Below are 20,304 nucleotides of genomic sequence, written 5' to 3'. Positions count from 1 at the left end.
TGTCGGCAGCCTAGCCGGCAGGGGAATGACTATTCACCCTGCCGGCCAACTGTCAGCACAAGACTAAATACTGAGGTTCTGACCGAATCCCAAAACCTGCCATCTGCGGTTAAGGGAAGAGACAGAAAACCCTAGGCTAGTCATGCTTAAATGAAAACTCGAGGCACGACCCAATAGAGTTGTAGCCTAAGGCTACACTCACGAGGGAAGAGAAATTACCCTTAAATCTCTACTAGAGATGAGCATCGGTTATATAATAATTCTAGGAGATATCTATCTCCGATGAATTGATAACCAATGCACGAGGGTAACCGGGGAAATGTCGAAAGTATACTATGTTGCCTAGGTTAGGTTACCTAGGCAAGACGAGATCTCGGTTACCTAAATCACCGAAATTCTGACATATACGATCGACATAGAAAAAAAGGAAAATTAATGATATAATATCTTTACAAGTATAAATTGCCTAAATAGCTTCCATAATTAAACTATTAATGCTATTTAAACCGGGAATGTCATTCTACTAACTAAATAACACATGCCTAACGAATAACAGCACCCATGGCTCCTCCAGTAACAGGCCTAGCTCCTAAACACAATAAATTACTCTAATTTCACAGTGAGACTGGAGCTAAATTACACACATTGTAAAGATTCAATACTCAACTTTCCAGAGGCAAAAGAAGCTGGAGATTGCATAATAATCCTTGAAAATCGATCAAAATTGTCAGATCAACAGGGAACACCACCATGCGAAATCGCTACAGAATTAGGAATGTCCGCCATCTTGGATATGGCACTGTTGTGATACTGAATAGTAGTATGAGAACTAGGGTAACCTTGATACAGCTCCCCTTCTAATTCTGCCACTTTCCCCCTCGAAGCGTAAACGCTATTAGGGGTGCAGATTGCTATGTGGCGTGTCAAGAATACGTCCTCTGATATTATGAGATATCCTTGAGAGAAAATTTAAGGATATTCGTGCCAGGAGTTAGAATTCTGGAGACCTAAAGGTAAAACTCTGGGAATATCACTGTAGTACATATATCCTTTAGGAAGCTACTTAGGAACTTCCATCAGGATGACATGGCTTTGAGCCCAAAAACTCTAATTATATACTAAAACTTTCTAATAAATTTTACTGAAATTTACAAGAACAAATACTTCAACAGTAATCATTAATAAATAATTCTTACCTTTTTGGGAGGTGGTGGTGGTTTACGACTAAAAGCAGTTTTAGGGTCTTCTCTCTTTTCTTTTTGTTTACGTTTTGAATCTGCTTCAGACAAAACAACAAAAAAGTGGTGGCATTTCTCACATTTCACAAAACGTGTTGACGCTGAAAGACAAGTACAGTATATATCAACTTTTTTATTTATCTTGATAGATAAAATGACATCAAATATAGTTTGTGGGTAGCAAAGAAGTGCAACCTAACAATATTCCTTACAAGAAAATGTAGACCTTCCCTAAAGAGGGGAGATCCTGATAAGTAAAAGATAATCAATTTCTAAACACTGCAGTCTCAAGAATTACTAATTACCGGAACTTTGAAGGAAATAATCTGCCTACAACCATTGACTTTGAATTTTTTGACAATGCATTATAGTAAATTTGAATACGTCACAATGCTTATGAATAGTAATTGTTGTATAAGAGGACAGTAAACAAAGCATACTTGAAATTAAGTGTCTGAGGTTTTCAACACATATGTAAATGATAATAAATCAGCTCCACCTGCAAACACACTCCGACTGAAATCTTAAATCTCCAATGTTTGTATCCCAACAGCAACTCCTCTCTCGTCACTGCAAGCAAATCAACTTCTCCACACATGAAAGTTACTTATTGGTACTCCAACATTACTGAGAGAGAGAGAGAGAGAGAGAGAGAGAGAGAGAGAGAGAGAGAGAGAGAGAGAGAGAGAGAGAGAGAGAGAGAGAGAGAGAGAGTGTGTGTGTGTGTGTGTGTGTGTGTGTGTTTGTTTGTTTTACAAGGATTTTGGATGTCTCAAAGATTTTAGTCCATCTGCAGAGATTCCATTTGCTTTTTGGTACAACAATTTAGTTTAAGCATTTAGAGTTCTTATGATCCTGTCTAACTTATTCTTGAACTTGTTTACCATGTTACTGTTTACTACATCCGCTGGAAGTCTATTCCAAGTATTTGCTATTTTGTACGTAAAGAAATTGCCACATCGAGTGGTGTTGTATCTTTTCAATTCCAGTTTGTATCTATCTTCTCTGGACTGATTTGTGCTAAGCATGAATAGATTGTTGTAATTTACATTTGTTATTCCTTTAAGAATTTTGAATGCAGTCTGTGATGCCACCATAGAAATACACTAAAATAGACCTTACATAAACGTGAATAACAACGAGAATTGCAAGTATTTCAGTTATTAGTGGGGAGAGATGTGAGGATCCCTACGTCTCTAGGCTGGGGGTGTCGGGGTTTTGAGTAATGCCTCGGGTAAGAAATGTCACCATTAGCTAGAAAGTGATGTGATTCTACTATGGTAACATAAAAACAGACTAAAATAGCTCTTACACAATCTGAAATAAAGGCTAGAATCCAAAAGACTTTGTTGGTTGACTGAAGAAATGATGTGATGCTAACATTAGGGAGAGGAGAAGATTTTCTAGTGAATATTTCCGAATGTGAACTTTGTAGCATATACGTGTTATAAGATTAATTTTTAACCTCCGTATGGTTTATATTTGTAGCTTAGCTTGTAATAATAATGAAGACGCAGATAATGATGACGACATATCTGGAAGTCACCGTCTGAATCACCAGGCCTGATTTTGACATACAATGACATCACCATAGCGAAGGGGTTAAAAAATGTATTGTTATGTATGGTACCATAGTGAAAATTGAGTACGTACTATTTTTGCATTATACTTTTGTTTTGATATTTTTTGCACATCTTGCCAACCTGAAGGCTAACACATTATCAAGTTTGTGTAAGTCACTTTCTTGAAAATAAGTTACTTGTACATTTGTGTTATTCTTTTGCAGTATGAATGCTGATGTGAAACTTTTGTCAGGATAGTCATAAGAGGCCTTGTAATATCAAAATAAGGAAATGCATCACTAATTCCTCATACCATAGAGGTCATAGTCGACAAGTCAGTTCAGGCGGACCAGAATTTCCTGCAGGTGTAACAGACCAGTGATCCAACCAAGATGAGGCCTGTAGGACTAATAATCCTGCTGCCTCCATATTCATAGCCTCTGAGGCCAAGACAATCAATGGTTGTTGCACAAGCCTTTCCACTGATATCCCTGGGCTCAGTGTCGCTACTTCAGGGTCTAAGGGAAGCAGAGAAAGATGAGCTCCCTGTCACATAATACCTCCTCTGCTTAATCAAGACTGGATTAGCTTTGAGGAACGAGCCACTTGCAGCGAGTCTTTTGTTGCAGAAACCTGTGCCACCAGTTTTTGGAAGCAGAGAAAGATGAGTTCCGTGTCACATAATACCTCCTCTGCTTAAACAAGACTGGAGGGATTAGCCTCGTGAATTGAATTTGACCTTTCTGATAGATAACTTCTGTTAAGAGACAGCCTTTATTTTACCTGTATACCTTGGGAACTTCAGTCGAGGATCCTCAGATTTCGGCTAGCCTTTCTAGATCTGCAAGGAAGCAGAGAAAGATGAGCTCCCTGTCACATAATACCTCCTCTGCTTGAACAAGACTGGAGGGATTAGCTTTGAGGAACGAGCCACTTACAGCAAGTCTTTTGTTGCAGAAACCTGTGCCTCCAGTTTTTGGATAACCTTAAGGGTCTGGCATGACCCTGGCAACTCGAGGTGGTATTTTGAGGTGTGAGTCTTCCTAAAACAAAGTCGATTGAAGACTGCACTCCTGAGAAGGGAGCTTTCGGTACGTCACCCAGGTTGTTGATTTTCCTGACAAGTCCCAAAACCCTTAGGAAAGAAGACTCCCGTCAGCAGGACTCCGAGAATCAGTGACATGGGAAGACTCGGCAGGGTCAGGGGTTGTGATGCATTATCATGGGAACCTACAGAGCCTATTGTGGAATATGGCCATTTATTCTGACTTGTTTCTTTTCCCTAGCTCTTTCTCCACTGAAAAAGAGAGTGAGATAAGGCATTACAGTATGTTTAACAGGGTGAAGGTCCCTCTCATGTGGAGACCCAGGGTCCGATAAGAGAGTGGTGATGGTTCTTTAGGCGATTTATGCGCGTGAATCGAACTTGACCTTTCTGATAGATAAATTCTGTTAGAGACAGCCTTTATTTTACCTGTATACCTTAGGAACTTCAGTCGAGGATCCTCAGGTTTCGGCTAGCCTTTCTAGATCTGCAAGGAGCAATACGTAACTCCGAAGGGTGTTTTTCCACTTTATGTCATGCCATTTCCTTATAAACTTAGTTGGAAAAGACCTGCAACCCTGGGTGTTTCTTGAGATGCTGTACCTCTTTGCTGTTAATCACAGCACTTGGAAAAGGAGGAAAAGGGACTAGTCGTTTATCAGAAGGACCCACTTGTTTCTTTGTCTTCCTCTCAAAGAACATTTCAGGAGGCATATTTCTTAAATGCCTCACTTTCTTAGCACGGACTATTCTTTGAGGCGACGTCAGCTCCTATGGTGGAAGTCTGGCATATTCAAACAGCAAAAGCTCTTGAGGATGTCGTTCTTCTCATTGTCTGGGTTTGAGGATTGCACCTGAGGTTGAGGGTCACTCCAGTGATTGAGGGTTGCGAGCACAGTTGTGCTCTGGTTGATATCGCAAGCCCATAATACTAACAATCTCAAGCAAAACCTCGCTTCACAGACGTTCCTGTTTCCTCTATTAATGTTATTCTTTGTCCTTACAGAATTTTGGGAGAGGTGAAGATCTCTCAGAACCGTAGCCTGGAGAGACACAGGAGTGCTTTTCATTGTTTTTGGAGAACCAAGATGATCGACAGGGCTATATCCTGAAAAATTGATTTCCTCACTCCCAGAGCAGTATGCAGAGCCCCCTGGACACAAAGTTCTTGTGGGAATCGATGGTCATGGGCAGCAAAGAGGGGAATGGTGTAACAGGGTGCTTCAAAAGTGTACTTCTCATCCGATTTATAGAGCGCTTCAGCCAGAGCAAGCTCAGTGGCCTGGATATCAAAGACTGACAATCGAAGATCATCTTGAAGGGTAGGTCTCCCTGCTATCTAGGGGAAGCAAGGGTCAATCACCTTGGAGAACAAAGGTCACCGATCTTATTCAGTTTGCACTCTAAAGAGTTAGCAGAAGAAGATCCAAAGCAGTGAGTTTTAGTCGGGAGACTGGATCTCGCTGACGAAGCTGAAAGAGAACGATCAAACTTAACTTATTTCTTCCTATGCTGAAATCTTGCCAACAAAGAGGACGACCAATCCCTGAACACATCACACGAGGAATCTGAACTGCAGTGGTGTCCTCTCCACATTGAACAAAGAGAGTGTAGATCAACCTCAAACTTACTCAGAAAGGTTCCACACTGACGATCCTGCAGTCTTGGATATGTCTCCATTTTAACAAGTATGCTCACACTCATACTGTAATTAAAAAACTATATGAGAAAAACACTGCACAAAACTTTAGGCCATCCAGAGAGCATATGGAACACGTCTGTTTAACACAGTGGCCAGAATCTCAATGGAAGCTCAGCGCGCTGGCAGACCCCTTTCACCAGTGATACTGAGTGACGGTTATCAGAACCTTGATAATTCTTCATTGGCCAGTACTAGCTGTCGCTAGAATCTACCCTTACTAAAGGATGAGGGTTTGTATTTGCGTAAGAACAAATTGACTTTCTTATACCACCCTAAGGTAAATCATACATAATGCTGATATTTCAACTGACATGGGTATCATTAAGGGTGAAACAGAACCTGTATATGCAGGGGATTTGATACTTTAATAAGATTTAGCTATACATTACTTGTGTAGTAACAAAACATTTAAATATGAAGAGAATGCACAATCTTCATAAACTATCTAATATAGAGTTAAATGAATTCAAAGAAACTCGCTGCCTAATATAGGTTCATTGCTATACTGCATAGGTTGCATAGGTAGCATTATTTTACTGTTCTCTACTGCAACCTAAAATTACTAAAGAAAATTAAAAGAAATCCATGATACTATCTGACAAATTGTCTGCATAAAAAAAATCTTGCTCAAATTACTATATTAAAAGTAATCTTCTTTGTTTTCTAGTGAAATATCAGCTGGAAAAAATTGAACAGAACAATTACTCACAAACAAAGGTTTCCACATGTGTACAGGGATCACCACACTTAGGGCACAACATTTGATCTTTCTTCTTCGGAGCATCTTTGTCATTGCCATCATCACCACCGCTACCACTTCCATCCGTTGGAGGTCCTCCTGCTGATGATGACTGGCACCTGTGTGCTGATGTGCATATAGGCTGAAGATGTGTCAAGAAGTTTCGGGATTTATTTTCCAACCGCAAGCAGACTACACCTGATAAAGCAAAAGTTTGCTAGTAAATCCAATCAAGTATAATACCAACAATATATGCGTGTAGGTATGTATGTATGTATGTATGTATATCTATGCATGTATATATATATATATATATATATATATATATATATTATATATATATATATATATATATATATATATATATATATATATATATATATATATATATATATATATATATATATATATATATACCAAGGCACTTCTCCCAATTTTTGGGGGTAGCCGACATCAAGCAAATGAAACAAAAAAGGGGACCTCTCCTCTCTACGTTCATCCCAGCCTGACAAGGGACTCAACCGAGTTCTGCCGGTACTGCTAGGGGTGCCAAAGCCCACCCTCCCCGTTATCCACCACAGATGAAGCTTCATTACACTGAATCCCCTACTGCTGCTACCTCCGCAGTCATCCAAGGCACCGGAGAAAGCAGCAGGGCCTACCGGAACTGCGTTACAGTCGCTCGCCATTCATTCCTATTTCTAGCACGCTCTTCTGCCTCTCTCACATCTATCCTCCTATCACCCAGAGCTTCGTTCATTCCATCCATCCACCCAAACCTTGGCCATCCTCTTGTACTTCTCCCATTAACTCTTGCATTCATCACCTTCTTTAGCAGACAGCCATTTTCCCTTCTCTCAACATGGCCCAACCACCTCAACACATTCATATCCACTCTAGCTGCTAACTCATTTCTTACACTCGTTCTCACCCTCACTACTTCGTTCCTAACCCTATCTACTCAAGATACACCAGCCATACTCCTTAGACATTTCATCTCAAATACATTAAATTTCTATCTCTCCGTCACTTTCATTCCCCACAACTCCGATCCATACATCACAGTTGGTACAATCACTTTCTCATACAGAACTCTCTTTACATTCATACCCAACCCTCTATTTTTTACTACTCCCTTAACTGGCCCCAAACACTTTGCATCCTTCATTCACTCTCTGACGTACATCTGCTTCCACCCCACCATTTGCTGCAACAACAGACCCCAAGTATTTAAACTGATCCACCTCCACAAGTAACTCTCCATTCAACATGACATTCAACTTCGCACCACCCTCCCTTCTCGTACATCTCATAACCTTACTCTTACCCACATTAACTCTCAACTTCCTTTTCTCACACACCCTATCAAATTCTGTCACTAATTGGCCAAGCTTCTCTTCCATGTCTGCAACCAGTACAGTATCATCCGCAAACAACAACCGATTTACCTCCCATTCATGGACATTCTCGTCTACCAGTTTCAATCCTCATCCAAGCACTCAAGCATTCACCTCTCTCACCACTCCATCAACACACAAGTTAAACAACCATGGCGACATCACACATCCCTGTCTCAGCCCCACTATCACCGGAAACCAATTGCTCACTTCATTTCCTATCCTAACACACACTCTACTACCTTTGTAGAAACTTTTCACTGCTTGCAACAATCTTCCACCAACTTCATATAACCTCATCACATTCCACATTGCTTCCCTATCAACTCTACCATACGCTTTCTCCAGATACATGAACGCAACATACACCTCCTTACCTTTTGCCAAGAAGAGTAGGCAAAGCATCTGGTATGGATGGTGTGAGAGCTGAGATGTTGAAGGAAGGGGGTGTGACTGTACTTGAATGGTTAGTGAGATTGTTTAATATGTTTTGTGTTGTCAATGGTACCAGTAGATTGGGTTTGTGCGTGTATTGTACCACTATATAAGGGTAAGGGAGATGTGCATGAGTATTGTAATTCAAGGGGTATTTAGTTTGCCGAGTGTGGTGGGAAAAGTGTATGGTAGAGTACTGATTAATAAAACAGAGAATGCAATCTTAGAAGTACAGGGTGGTTTTAGAAGAGGTAGGGGTTGTATGAATCAGATTTTTACAGTTGGGCAGATATGCGAGAAATAAATAAATATATATATATATATATATATATATATATATATATATATATATATATATATATATACATATATATATACAGTGGAACCTCTACATACGATCTTTATTCGTTCCGGAACCTGCTTCGTATGTTAAAACAATCGTATGTTGGAGCAAATATTCCCATAAGAATACACTGTAATTTGTATAATTCGTTCTACAGCCCAAAAACCTATGATAACTCCTTAATAAATTACTACACATAATTACAAATAACAATAATACAATTGCATTATGAAAGATTGATGTAAAAAAAGAATAATTATAAAGAAATAAATAAAGGGGTTTTTATTGTCACTTTACCTTAGAGATAGGCCAACGCATGTGCAGTAATTGCTGCGCAGGAGGAGACGGAGGGTCGACAAGGAGGTAGAGATGGTGACTGCGATAACATACCGTAATTTACACTACGTGGACTTTAACCTAATTTAGCTTATTTTTTCTTTTTATTTTTATAATATCACAAATTCTAAGTAATTTGTATTTTTCCTAACATACTTTCCGAGAACTACTTTCTTAGGAGTTACCTGGAATCTCCTCTCATCCGACCAAAGTTTTGTGTAGTTTACCCTACTTCCGTTTTCTGTGAGGACTACCCCAGGCGGAGGGATACATGCCCTGAGGCCAATCCCGGGTCAGGCCGCGTGCTAGCTTGGGTCTTGACCCTCAGTAAGTTCTTGGATGCTTAATTACTGAAGGGTCAGTAAGGCACTCGGGGAAGGAAGGGAGGGCCATTAGACGAAAGTATTTCTCGGTAAGTATGTTAGGAAAAATACAAATTACTTAGAATTTGTGATTTGTTCCAACACGGAGACTTACCTCGAACTACTTCCTTAGGAGACTTACACTTAAGGAGGTGGGAGTGTCTTCCTGACCTCTAGACCCAACTAAGCAGGACAGCAGGGAACCTAGATAGGAGACTAGGTTCAAAGTTGGTCAGAAAACGAAACTGTAGGGAAAACTACACAAAGAGCTCATGTTAGTGTCTAAGTTACTCACCCTTAAAACATTCCTCGATGTGGTGTCCTATGACGATGTTGTGAACTGATGTCTTGTGCAGGCTCTACCTGAGTTATCTCCGGGGGGAAGGAAAAAGGGAAAGGAAGGACAAGGGGGATAGGTAAACGAACCTGTGTCTCTTAAGTCTTGCTACCCACGATTGTACCTGAGGCTACACCGTTAAATCGCCTGGAGCGCGGAGATGACTGTTCCTATCGAGAACCCGTCTAAAGACTTCCTCGAACATTCCTTGAGGTAGTGAGTTGTGAAGGTCGACTGGTTCGACCAGGTGCCTGCTCTAAGGATCTGAGCCACTGCCATGTTTTTCTCGAAGGCTAGGGAGGTACTTAAGACCCCCAATGTCATGGGGCCTGGGGGTACCTGGCAGGGGAAGACCCGCACTGCTATAGACCCTGATAATCACCTGCCTTAGCCAAAAGGAGATGGTATTCTTTGAAACCTGCTTCTTCACTGTGCCCGTGGAGACGAAGAGGTTCTTGATACCAGGGCGGAGTCTAGCCGTCCTTTCCAGGTATTTCCATACGGCTCTGATGGGACACAACTTCAAATCTTCTGGATTACCTGACCGAGGAATTGCTGAAATTGTGAAGCCCTCGAACTTGGGATCCCAGACAGCTGGATTCTGGGTCTTAGCCACAAACGATGGGGCGAACTTGAAGGAGACCTCACGCCAACCCTTCGAGTGTGAGACTTCGTAAGACAAACCATGGATTTCCCCCACCCTCTTTGCTGACGCCAAAGCTAACAAAAAGACAGTCTTGAGGGTGAGATCCCTGTCCACTATGTCCTTCAAGGGTTCGAACGGGGGTTCACTTAACCTCTTCAGAACTCTTGCCACGTCCCACTGCGGTACCCTGGAGGCTTGAGGGGGACATGCTTGTTTGAAACTTCTGATTAGCATAGAGATATGTCTTGAGGAACCCAGATCAATGCCCTTCAGGAGGAAACCTGGCCTAAGGCTGCACGGACTCCCTTGATGGCCGGTATTGACATGCCGACCACGTCTCTGAGGTGTACGAGGAAGTCTGCAATGTCCGGGATAGAAACCCTTAGTGGCTTGATGTTTCTGGAGGAACACCATTTCGTAAATGTGGTCCATTTTGCCTGGTAGACCGCTGCCGAAGAACGCCTCAGATAACGCGACATTCTTTCCGCTGTCCCTGCCGAATACCCCTCCTTACTTAGGAGACGTTCGATAACCTCCACGCGTGAAGGCGGAGAGATCGAGGATTGTCATGGAACCTTTGGAAGTGGGGCTGACTGAAAAGGTCTGGTCTGTCCGGCAACGACCACGGGGAAGGCACGCTAGCTCTTTTAGATCCACGAACCACTCCCTCTCCGGCCACCAGGCCGCTACCAAAGTCATCCTTAAGTTGTGAGCTGTCCTTACTCTGTTGAGCACTTGCTTGATCAACGCGAAGGGAGGAAAAGTGTATACGTCGAGGTTATCCCACCTGTGTTGGAAGGCGTCCTCCCATGCCGCCTTTGGGTCTGGGACAGGAGAACAGAATACGGGGAGTTGTGCGTTCAATCTTGTCGCAAAAAAATCCATTACTAACGAACCCCACTTCTAGATGATGAGCCTGGCTACTTCTGGGTGCAGAGACCACTCGGTTCCCACCTCTTGGCCCATCCTGCTGAGTCTGTCGGCCAGGACATTTCTTTTTCCTGGAATGAACCTCGCTGTGATCCCGATTTGTTCTGACTCGGCCCAATCCATGATCTCCAACGTGAGATTGCACAACTCCTTTGATTTCATTCCTCCCTGTTTCTTTAAGTATGCTACTACTGTGGCATTGTCGCACATCAACGCCACTGTGTTTCCCCGTAGAAGACTGACGAACTGTAGGCACGCTTTCCGAATAGCTCTCATCTCTAGGATGTTGATGTGTTGAATTTTTTCTTCCTTCGTCCAAACACCTCTTGCTGACTTCCCGAGAAGGTGTGCGCCCCATCCTTCCTTGGAGGCGTCTGTGAAGAGGAGAATCTCGGGAGGTTCGTCTGCGAAGGGCCTCCCCTTGAGGGTGTTCGTCCGATCTTGTCACCACTCCAGGGATTCTCTCGTCTCTGGAAGAACGGGAACTACCTTGTGGGGGGAGTCTACTTGGTTCCAGAGTCCCTTCAGGTTCCACTGGATACTCCTGAGTCTGAGTCTCCCTTGGGGAACCAGTTTCTCCAAAGATACTAGGTGACCTACTAACCTCTGCCAGTCCTTCGCTTTCCTGGGATGCCTTGATAAGAAAGGGTGGAGGACCTGGTCCAGGTTGTTCAACCTCTCCTTCGAGGGAAAGGCTCTCACTAGAAGGGAGTCCAGAACCATCCCCAAGTAAGTCATCCTGGTGGAGGGAGACAGGTGAGACTTCTCCAGGTTGACGGTGATGCCCAGAACTTTGCAGAACTGTAGTAGCTCCACGCCTTATTCCTTCAAAACTTCCTCTGAGGATGAAAGGAGTAACCAGTCGTCCAGGTAACGAATCAGGTGAATACCCCATTCGTGAGCCCAAACTGAGACTGTCGCAAAGACCCTCGTGAAGACCTGAGGAGCTGTTGACAGACCGAAGCAGAGGGTCTTGAACTGCAAGATCTGGGCACCCCATCTCACCCGAAGATACTTCCTGCTGGAGGGGTGGATTGGGATCTGAAAATAAGCGTCCTTGAGGTCTAAGGACATCGTGAAGTCCCCTTCCCTCAAGGACTCTAGGACCGACCTCGGGGTGTCCATCTTGAAGTCGGTCTTGCACACAAACTTGTTGAGGGCCGACAGATCTATGACTGGTCTCCAACCTCCCGTCGCTTTCACCACCAGAAAGAGTCGACTGTAGAACCCCGGACCCGGTTGCTGTACCGTTCCCATTGCTCCTTTCGCTAACATTGTGGAGACTTCTTCCTGTAAGGCTACTCTCTTCAAAGGATCCTTGGGTACCAACCACTCCGCTTGGTTGGCCGGAATCAGAGGTGGAGGTTCTGCCAGGAACGGTAGTCTGTACCCCTGCTTCAACACTGTCACTGTCCACGGTTCCACTCCGTGGCCTTTCCATGCTTGCCAAAAAGGTCTGAGGCTTAGGCAGGAGTAGGGGGCCTCTCACCCTACCTTCTCCTGGAGGATCTACCTGAACGCCCTCTCCTGGAGGCTGAGTATGACGTTCTAAATGTGGCTGGCACTGACGGTGCTCCTCTACGGGGGGGGGGGGGGGGGGGGGGGGCTGGGACCAAGACGTAGAAAGAACGTCTCTCCTTGTCTGGCTAGGAGAGGCTCGAGGAGTAGTGGGGCCATCGGACGCAGGTCTCCGGTGAGCGGGCCTCCTCATGGCTTGAGGTCTGGGGACGCTCACTTCCTTCCTCTTCATCACCTTCTCCATAATCTCCTCCGCCTCCTTCAATTTCTGTCTCTCCGTCACTTTCATTCCTCACAACTCCGATCCATACATCACAGTTGGTACAATCACTTTCTACAATCACTTTCTCATACAGAACTCTCTTTACATTCATACACAACCCTCTATTTTTTACTACTCCCTTAACTGGCCCCAACACTTTGCATCCTTCATTCACTCTCTGACGTACATCTGCTTCCACCCCACCATTTGCTGCAACAACAGACCCCAAGTATTTAAACTGATCCACCTCCACAAGTAACTCTCCATTCAACATGACATTCAACTTCGCACCACCCTCCCTTCTCGTACATCTCATAACCTTACTCTTACCCACATTAACTCTCAACTTTTCTCACACACCCTATCAAGTACTTTGCAAAGTACAGTCACACCCCCTTCCTTCAACATCTCAGCTCTCACACCATCCATACCAGATGCTTTGCCTACTCTTCTTGGCAAAAGGTAAGGAGGTGTATGTTACGTTCATGTATCTGGAGAAAGCGTATGGTAGAGTTGATAGGGAAGCAATGTGGAATGTGATGAGGTTATATGGAGTTGGTGGAAGGGTGTTGCAAGCAGTGAAAAGTCACCCCACACGGGCAGGCTCCTCAAAGCCCTCGCCTCCCTGTCCGGGATCCGCCTGGACAACTTGCTCAATACCGTGTCCCTTCTTCTAAGTACCCAGTTGGCGGACTGAGCTAGGGACTGGAACATTAAAAATTTTAACGCCCTACCTCCCGAAATACAGTAAACCCTCGTTTATCGCGGTAGATAGGTTCCAGACCCGACCGCGATAGGTGAAAATCCGCGAAGTAGTGACACCATATTTACCTATTTATTTAACATGTATATACAGACTTTTAAAACCTTCCCTTGTACGTAGTAATGTTAACAACCTACCCTTTAATGTACAGAACACTTAATGCATGTACTACAGTACCCTGTGCTGAATTATATGTCATATGTAATGCAATGAACAATCAGTTAGAGCAGATATTACTAATTACAGTATTAATGGAATTACAGGTAACGAAATATCGTATTTGGGGTCTTCCGATATCGCGGTATTTTCAAAATTTCCGGAAAATCCGCAATATGTATGTATATATGGGTTATGAAAAAAAAAACGCGAAGTGGTGAATTCGCGATGGTCGAACCGCGAAGTAGCGAGGGCTCACTGTAATCAGTTCCTTCAGGAGCGCTTGGTTAGCTGGGACTGATAGGTCGTAGGAGGCCTGGACGCCCACTAAAGTCGAGGCCCACCAGTCTAACCAGGAGGCGACGTTGACCAGGTCCTTGGCCATCTCCTCCATCATCGTTGCCTCTGACTGGGAGAAACAGATCGGGACTGACGAGGCTCTGTCCTCCGGGGCTCCCTGGCCCAAAACTTCAAGGGAGGCCTCCATCTTACAGGCTCCTGGCCGTTGTCCTTCTGGTAAATAGAATTTACTTTGGGACCTCAGTCCCTGGAGTAACTTCAAGGTACTCTGCGATTTGGGGGCTTCCACATTGCCCGCCACAATCTTGTCGACATGAGTACGACCAAGTCTCACGTCTCTGGCCACAGGCAGGGCTAAGGAGGGTTTTTGTTGGATGGCGGCCTCCATTAGCCAATTGAGGCTAGAACGCCAGGCATCCTTGTCAGAGGGACCAGGTTCCTCTATCCAGTGATGCTTCCTTATGAGGCCTAACACTCTCCTATAGGTAGAGTCCTCTGCTGGCGTGGCCTCCGTGTCGTCGTCGGCGTCCTCCGTCTGGCGTTGAGCCACTGCCTCGACGGGTGCCTCCGCTTAAAGTTGTGGATGTAGGACGGGCACTGCCGCGGAGGCGAGCGCTTCCGTCCTCCGTCCGTCCTTCATCATGGAGGGTGCGGCTTCCGTGGGCTTGCCCGACGGAGGAAGCCGTCCCTGATTGTCTAGAGTCAGAGCCGCCTTCGATGACTCGACGAGGCTGCCCGTCCGAAAAGGCGACTCCCTCCGCTGGGCGGATTGAGTCGGCGCTTTCCCGGTCTTACGCCTGTCGAAAGGGGGGTCTCGGGGACGCGTCCCTCCGAGGGTCAAGCATGTGTCTGGAGGAGGACCTTCCTGGAGACTTATCTCTGGGGAGCCAACCCGCAGTGCTCGGGATCGAAGTGAAGTCCGCGAGCTTACTGCGGGGGACGAGGACCCATTCTTCCCTTGGAGATCTGCTCCTCCTGAATTTCCCCCTCGGGGGACCTGGACCGCCTTCTTCCATGCCGCAACCTGGACCTCGACCTCAAATGGGAGCGCCTTCTCCTGGATCTGTCCCGTTTCCGCCGATGTCTCCTCTGCGCTTCTCCTCAAGACGATACTGATGAGCCCCCCACTTGAAGATTCCGACAAATCCCCGTAACACTTCCGTGGGGCAGGGGCGTGGAGAGTGGGCGGGTTGACAACTTGCTGTGTTCCGGAGGTCGAAGGTCGTAGAAACACATCGAACTGACAAAAGAAGAGCTGGGGGAGATCGGGGGCCGCTCGGCGACTTGCTGTGTTCCGGAGGTCGAAGGTCATAGAAACACATCCGGAACTGACGAAAGAAGAGCTGGGGGAGATCGTGGCCGCTCGTCATTCGGGAACCAGGAACCTAGGCCCTCCTCCATCCTCAACGGGGATCTACCGGGCGTCTTCGGGGGCAAAGAGGAAGGCGAGCTTTACGCCTTATACACCCTCTGGGGGCCGTGGGGTCATCGGGCTGACCATCAGCAGTCCTCCGCAGAGGAGTCTCTGTGAGTGAACGCCCCCGAGGAGGAGAATCACCGGCAGGAGAGACCGTTGGACTTAGTTCCTCCCTCGAAGGATGTTCGGAGGGGGGGAACTAAGCCTTAAGCTACATCAGCAACATCAGGAGCAGAGGTTTGAAACAACTCATCGGAAGCCTCTGCCACAACAACGTCGACGATATACGGGATAAGTCGGCGATTGTTTGACAGCTGCCCCCAACCTGATCATGTCAAACAAAGCTTCCTTGGAGGGCGAACCCTGAAGCCCCAAGAAGCCCAAAGCTGTAACAAATCATCATTAGAAACAGGCACATTAATATCCTCCCCCGGGGGAGGAGGAGGAGCTGCCTCGGTATGGGAGGCAACTCCCTCTCCCAAACCTCGAGATCGGTCAACAGAACTACGGCCTACGCTACCACTCAACGGCTTCTCGGGAGAACCGGATCGAGTGGGAGCTTCGGAGGAGGTTTGGGCCATGGAAGAAGAGTCCTTGGGATTTTCCCTTTTCAAAGAAACCTTTGAAGGAGAAATATCCCATCTGGACTTCTTCCGGCGCCGGGGTAACCATCTCCCACTGGGAGGTAGACCACTCCCTACACTCACCACAAACATTATGTTCATCACACCCCTGGCCCCTACAATAAGGTCACAAGGTGTGGGGGGTCCGTTTCGACCGCCGACATATACGTGCCACAAGGCGGTCAGGTAATCCAGGACACTTACGCATCGCAGAGGCCAACTTCACACACACTGTTAAAGGAAAAGCAAAAAGAAAGATTAGCAATGGCTGTCAATAAGGCAAGGGTGAGAGCGGACACATCCGACTACCACCCGAGCCGAGAGCAAAGTGAGCTCAATCACAAGTGTGTGTGAGGGGGGGAGGTAGCAAGCTACCCTCCCTAGCCGCCGCTAACTAGCGGTGGGAGGTAGTAAACCCTCGTTAAAATTCTAATGGCTCGTCATTTCAGCTACGCCGAAAGTAATTACCCATATTAAAGACACCCATGTAAACCTACAATCAAATATCAAACCTAAAAATTTAGCTTCACTAAAATATGGGGATACGTTGACCTTTGATGTACATATCCGGGTCTGGATGTACCCCCGGATATGACAGATTGATTGATTGATTTAAAGTTTTCAGGCATCCTGACATCTAAGGTCATTGACGCCGGGGTAACATTTAATTTATGTATACAAAAATAAAAAATGAAATAAAATAAAAATAAAAGAGTATTCAATTAAAATCATAAAAGTTGAATATTTTTCAGAAGACCTGCTTCTGAAATAAATCTAAAATGCCACTTGCATGGTAGGACACATAATTTCCAAGAATCTTGGCAAGGATGAACCTGCCACCCTCACCTCGAGCCTCAAACAAATATCTATTCCCTTAAGTTGTTATAATTGGGGCATTCGGTCACAAATGCCTTACTGTTAGAGGTACAGTAGGGGTCCCGAATTATGCGAGATTTGGTCGATTAATGACCTCGTGTAAATGGAAAATCGCGAATTTCGAAACACACACCTAACAGAAATAATTCCATTGTGGCCATTGGCAACCAGCAATTTGCCTATTCAAATGTGTTTACTACCCATTTCCAATACTTTCTTTGTACTATACTGTATTTATTTATAATATCAAATTGTTTTTTGTAAATAAATAAAACATTTAATATACTTTAAAGTTCTAATAACTTGAAAAATGGTTAAAATTACAACCAGGATAGGTGTAAACACCATATATTTTCCCGTTATAACACAACCCAAAATACAGACAAATTTTAATGTTTGTCATATCTATTGTATAATACAACTGTGTGAATAGCAAAACCATCACTCTATAGACTAGCTTGTTGTATGATTGAAAATCCAGAATTATCAAAATAAAGGCGATTTTATATCATGCGTTTCCTAAACACGCTAAAAAGCAAGATAGAAAACGACAACCAATGTTTTTGTTTACGTTTATCTCTGATCACAACGAAGAAAACAGACGCATTTATACATCTGTGATTTTGAATTTGACAGCAATTTTACCAAGTATAGATTATATGTTGAATTTGTTATTACCAATGTTCTAATTATTTTTTATTAGAACTTTCAAATAAATGAAATGAATGCCATTTATGAAATGTTTTTCTTTATGATGTCGCCTGAAACGGAAACCTTCCATATAAATTCCTAAATTCGTAGCAAAGCTGGAAATTTTTTTTTCCTTATGCGTTTAATCCACAATAGCAAACTGCCGCTAATGACAGAGTGATAACTTACGATAATTCTAAACTGTTTACGAAAGATAATTGTCCTTTCCATATCCAAAATACTTTTCCTAACTTCAGTTATAAGTCAACTTGTACCCACCTCAATTATGGATCCATATGCAAAAAAGGTAAAAGAAGAAAGTACTAGGCCTATTTTTAAAGTCAGCCGAACAATTAGGTTACCGCTATAACGTTCGATGAGGAGAGCGAGAGAGAGAGAGAGAGAGGAGAGAGAGAGGAGAGGAGAGAGAGAAGAGAGAGAGAGGAGAGAGTGAGGAGGAGAAGGAGAGAGAGAGAGAGAGGGGATGGTTTTAAAGTACTAAACAATAAATATGATAGGTTATAACACATTGGTGTTTATGTAATATTAACTGTATAGATGGTTTGAATAAGTTAAGAAATGGTGTAAACAATTCTTTGTTATTGTATTCGCGCGGAAGCTAGACATCAGCTGATGTGATCACAGCCAAAAGTAAAACAAAAATAAGTTAGCAATACTCGATTTTTAAACCCACACCCGAAATTTAACAACATAAGTACATGTTTTATTATAGCGCAATTGACATTTAAAGAGTAAAAATTTTCTGGAATAGAATGGTGTTTCCTAAAAAATAGTGGTTTGCGGACGAAATCGGTTACCGTATTTTAAGCTATGATTGAAATGGATGTATACACGGTATAATTTTTTTCGTTTTGTATTTAATTGACACTTCAAGAAAACCGATTTTGGTTTCTTCATCTATTTGTAAGTATTGTATAACGAGAGAGAGAGAGAGAGAGGGAGAGAGAGAGAGAGAGAGAGAGAGAGAGAGAGAGAGAGGGCAGAGGAGAGAGGAGAGAGAGAGAGAGGAGAGAGAGAGAGAGAGAGAGAGATTATGACGCAGAAGGTTACAGAACCTAGAACAGGGGAGGATGAAGGTGGGGGGAGTGATGAGATAGGCTGGGTGGCCTCGCAGGGGGAGACGGTAGGAGACGGGGGAAGGGGGGATTTGGTTGCCAGTGGCTAAAACATAGATTCTGAAAGACGGTAAAGGGAAAAACGAATCCCATCGAATAAACAGAATAAGGAAAGGGAATAAGATCCAGAGGAATAATAGATATAATGGAATGAACAATGACTAGATGGTGTTAGTTATGATAAGAATAATTTAGATATTTGAAATAAGAGTGTCTGAGGAGGTACAGAAGGAATTCGTGATAAATATAGAGGAATATCAAAGGATACAGTTAGTTTGCATTAAAGGGTTTGTTATCGTTTATCGGCAGTGAATAGCCTAAACTTCGGTAACGAGTCGTCAATATTTTGTCATATTTTAAACAGTATACATTTGATTTTTTGTAGAGTAAACGGTAAAATAAAATCTAGAGAGAGAGAGAGAGAGAGAGAGAGAGAGAGAGAGAGGAGGAGAGGAGAGAGAGAGAGAGCAGAGAGAGAGAGAGAGAGAGAGAAGAGCAATTCTCTCTCTCTCTCTCTCTCTAGATTTTATTTTACCGTCTACGCTACAAAACCAATGTTTGCAAATCAAATGTATACTGTTTAAAATATGACAAAATTTTGACGACTCGTTACCGAATGTTTAGGCTATTCCACTGCCGATAAACGAACCCAGTCTACTCGTGAAAAACCTTGAACGCCCAGAGGGAAAAATAAGGCTTTTAAATATACTGTACTAAACAAAAATAAATGCTTTAATATACCATCATTAACACTACCATTACCATTATCGTAAGGTTGGAGAAAGATAAAGATTGCCGAGAACGTAACCCATTTCTGTTTACATTTTGTCAGCCTGGACTCCACAGTTAACAGTTGATTTCATTGTTGATGTGGATTTTTATCCTTAAATAGGCTATTCATTATGAAATTATGTTAATGAAATGTAATGTTGATATTGTTTTTGTAACATTTATTATAAATCACCCGTATTTAGGGCTACCAAATACTTAAAAAGACAATAGATTTGATACATTTTGTAGTGCTTGACTCGCGAACTTTGAACAGCCTCGCAGATACAGAAAATTTATTTTTGAAAAATAGCGATCGCGGAAAAGGGGAATCGTGTAATTCGAACACGCTTAATTCGGGACCCTACTGTACTAAACAGAAGTCACAATACGGTTGGTGTTGGCCCTTCAGCAGAAACTCGTGTGACCAATACGGAGACGACAAAGAGACGTCTCCCATTTTCGGGGCATCATATTATACCTCCAAGGAGATATGTCATTTGTTACCTCTCGCATTTTATTGCCATCTGGGCTATCCCATTGCTGTTGCCATTTTTTGCAAATGGACAATAGTAGTTCTACTTGTCGAGAACTTAAATCCATTCATATCGGCCCACTGGAAAATTTTGTCAATTGAGAGTTGTAGTTTTCTCTCAACCATTGCCATTCTAGCTCCAGCTAATGATATGGAGAGATCATCCACAAATATTGTTGAGAGAAAAT

General features: G+C 43.6%; 1 protein-coding gene across 5 annotated transcripts in view; it reads right to left on the bottom strand.

The window, feature by feature from the left end:
* ClpX (Caseinolytic protease chaperone subunit) overlaps window positions 1–20,304 on the bottom strand; it is a 241,868-nt gene that overhangs the window by 181,759 nt on the left and 39,805 nt on the right. For all 5 annotated transcript variants that reach the window (XM_068374151.1, XM_068374155.1, XM_068374153.1 and 2 more), the window contains exons 3-4: window positions 6,257–6,484; window positions 1,197–1,339 (exon numbers count right to left, since the gene is read on the bottom strand). In XM_068374151.1, coding sequence (XP_068230252.1) covers window positions 1,197–1,339; window positions 6,257–6,484 — 371 coding nt within the window. The remainder of the gene's footprint in view (window positions 1–1,196; window positions 1,340–6,256; window positions 6,485–20,304) is intronic.

This window comes from Palaemon carinicauda, chromosome 5 (genome assembly GCF_036898095.1).
Source record: "Palaemon carinicauda isolate YSFRI2023 chromosome 5, ASM3689809v2, whole genome shotgun sequence".
Classification (NCBI taxonomy): domain Eukaryota; kingdom Metazoa; phylum Arthropoda; class Malacostraca; order Decapoda; family Palaemonidae; genus Palaemon; species Palaemon carinicauda.
Note: the sequence above shows the minus strand (reverse complement) of the source record. Positions and strands in the feature narration are given on the sequence as shown.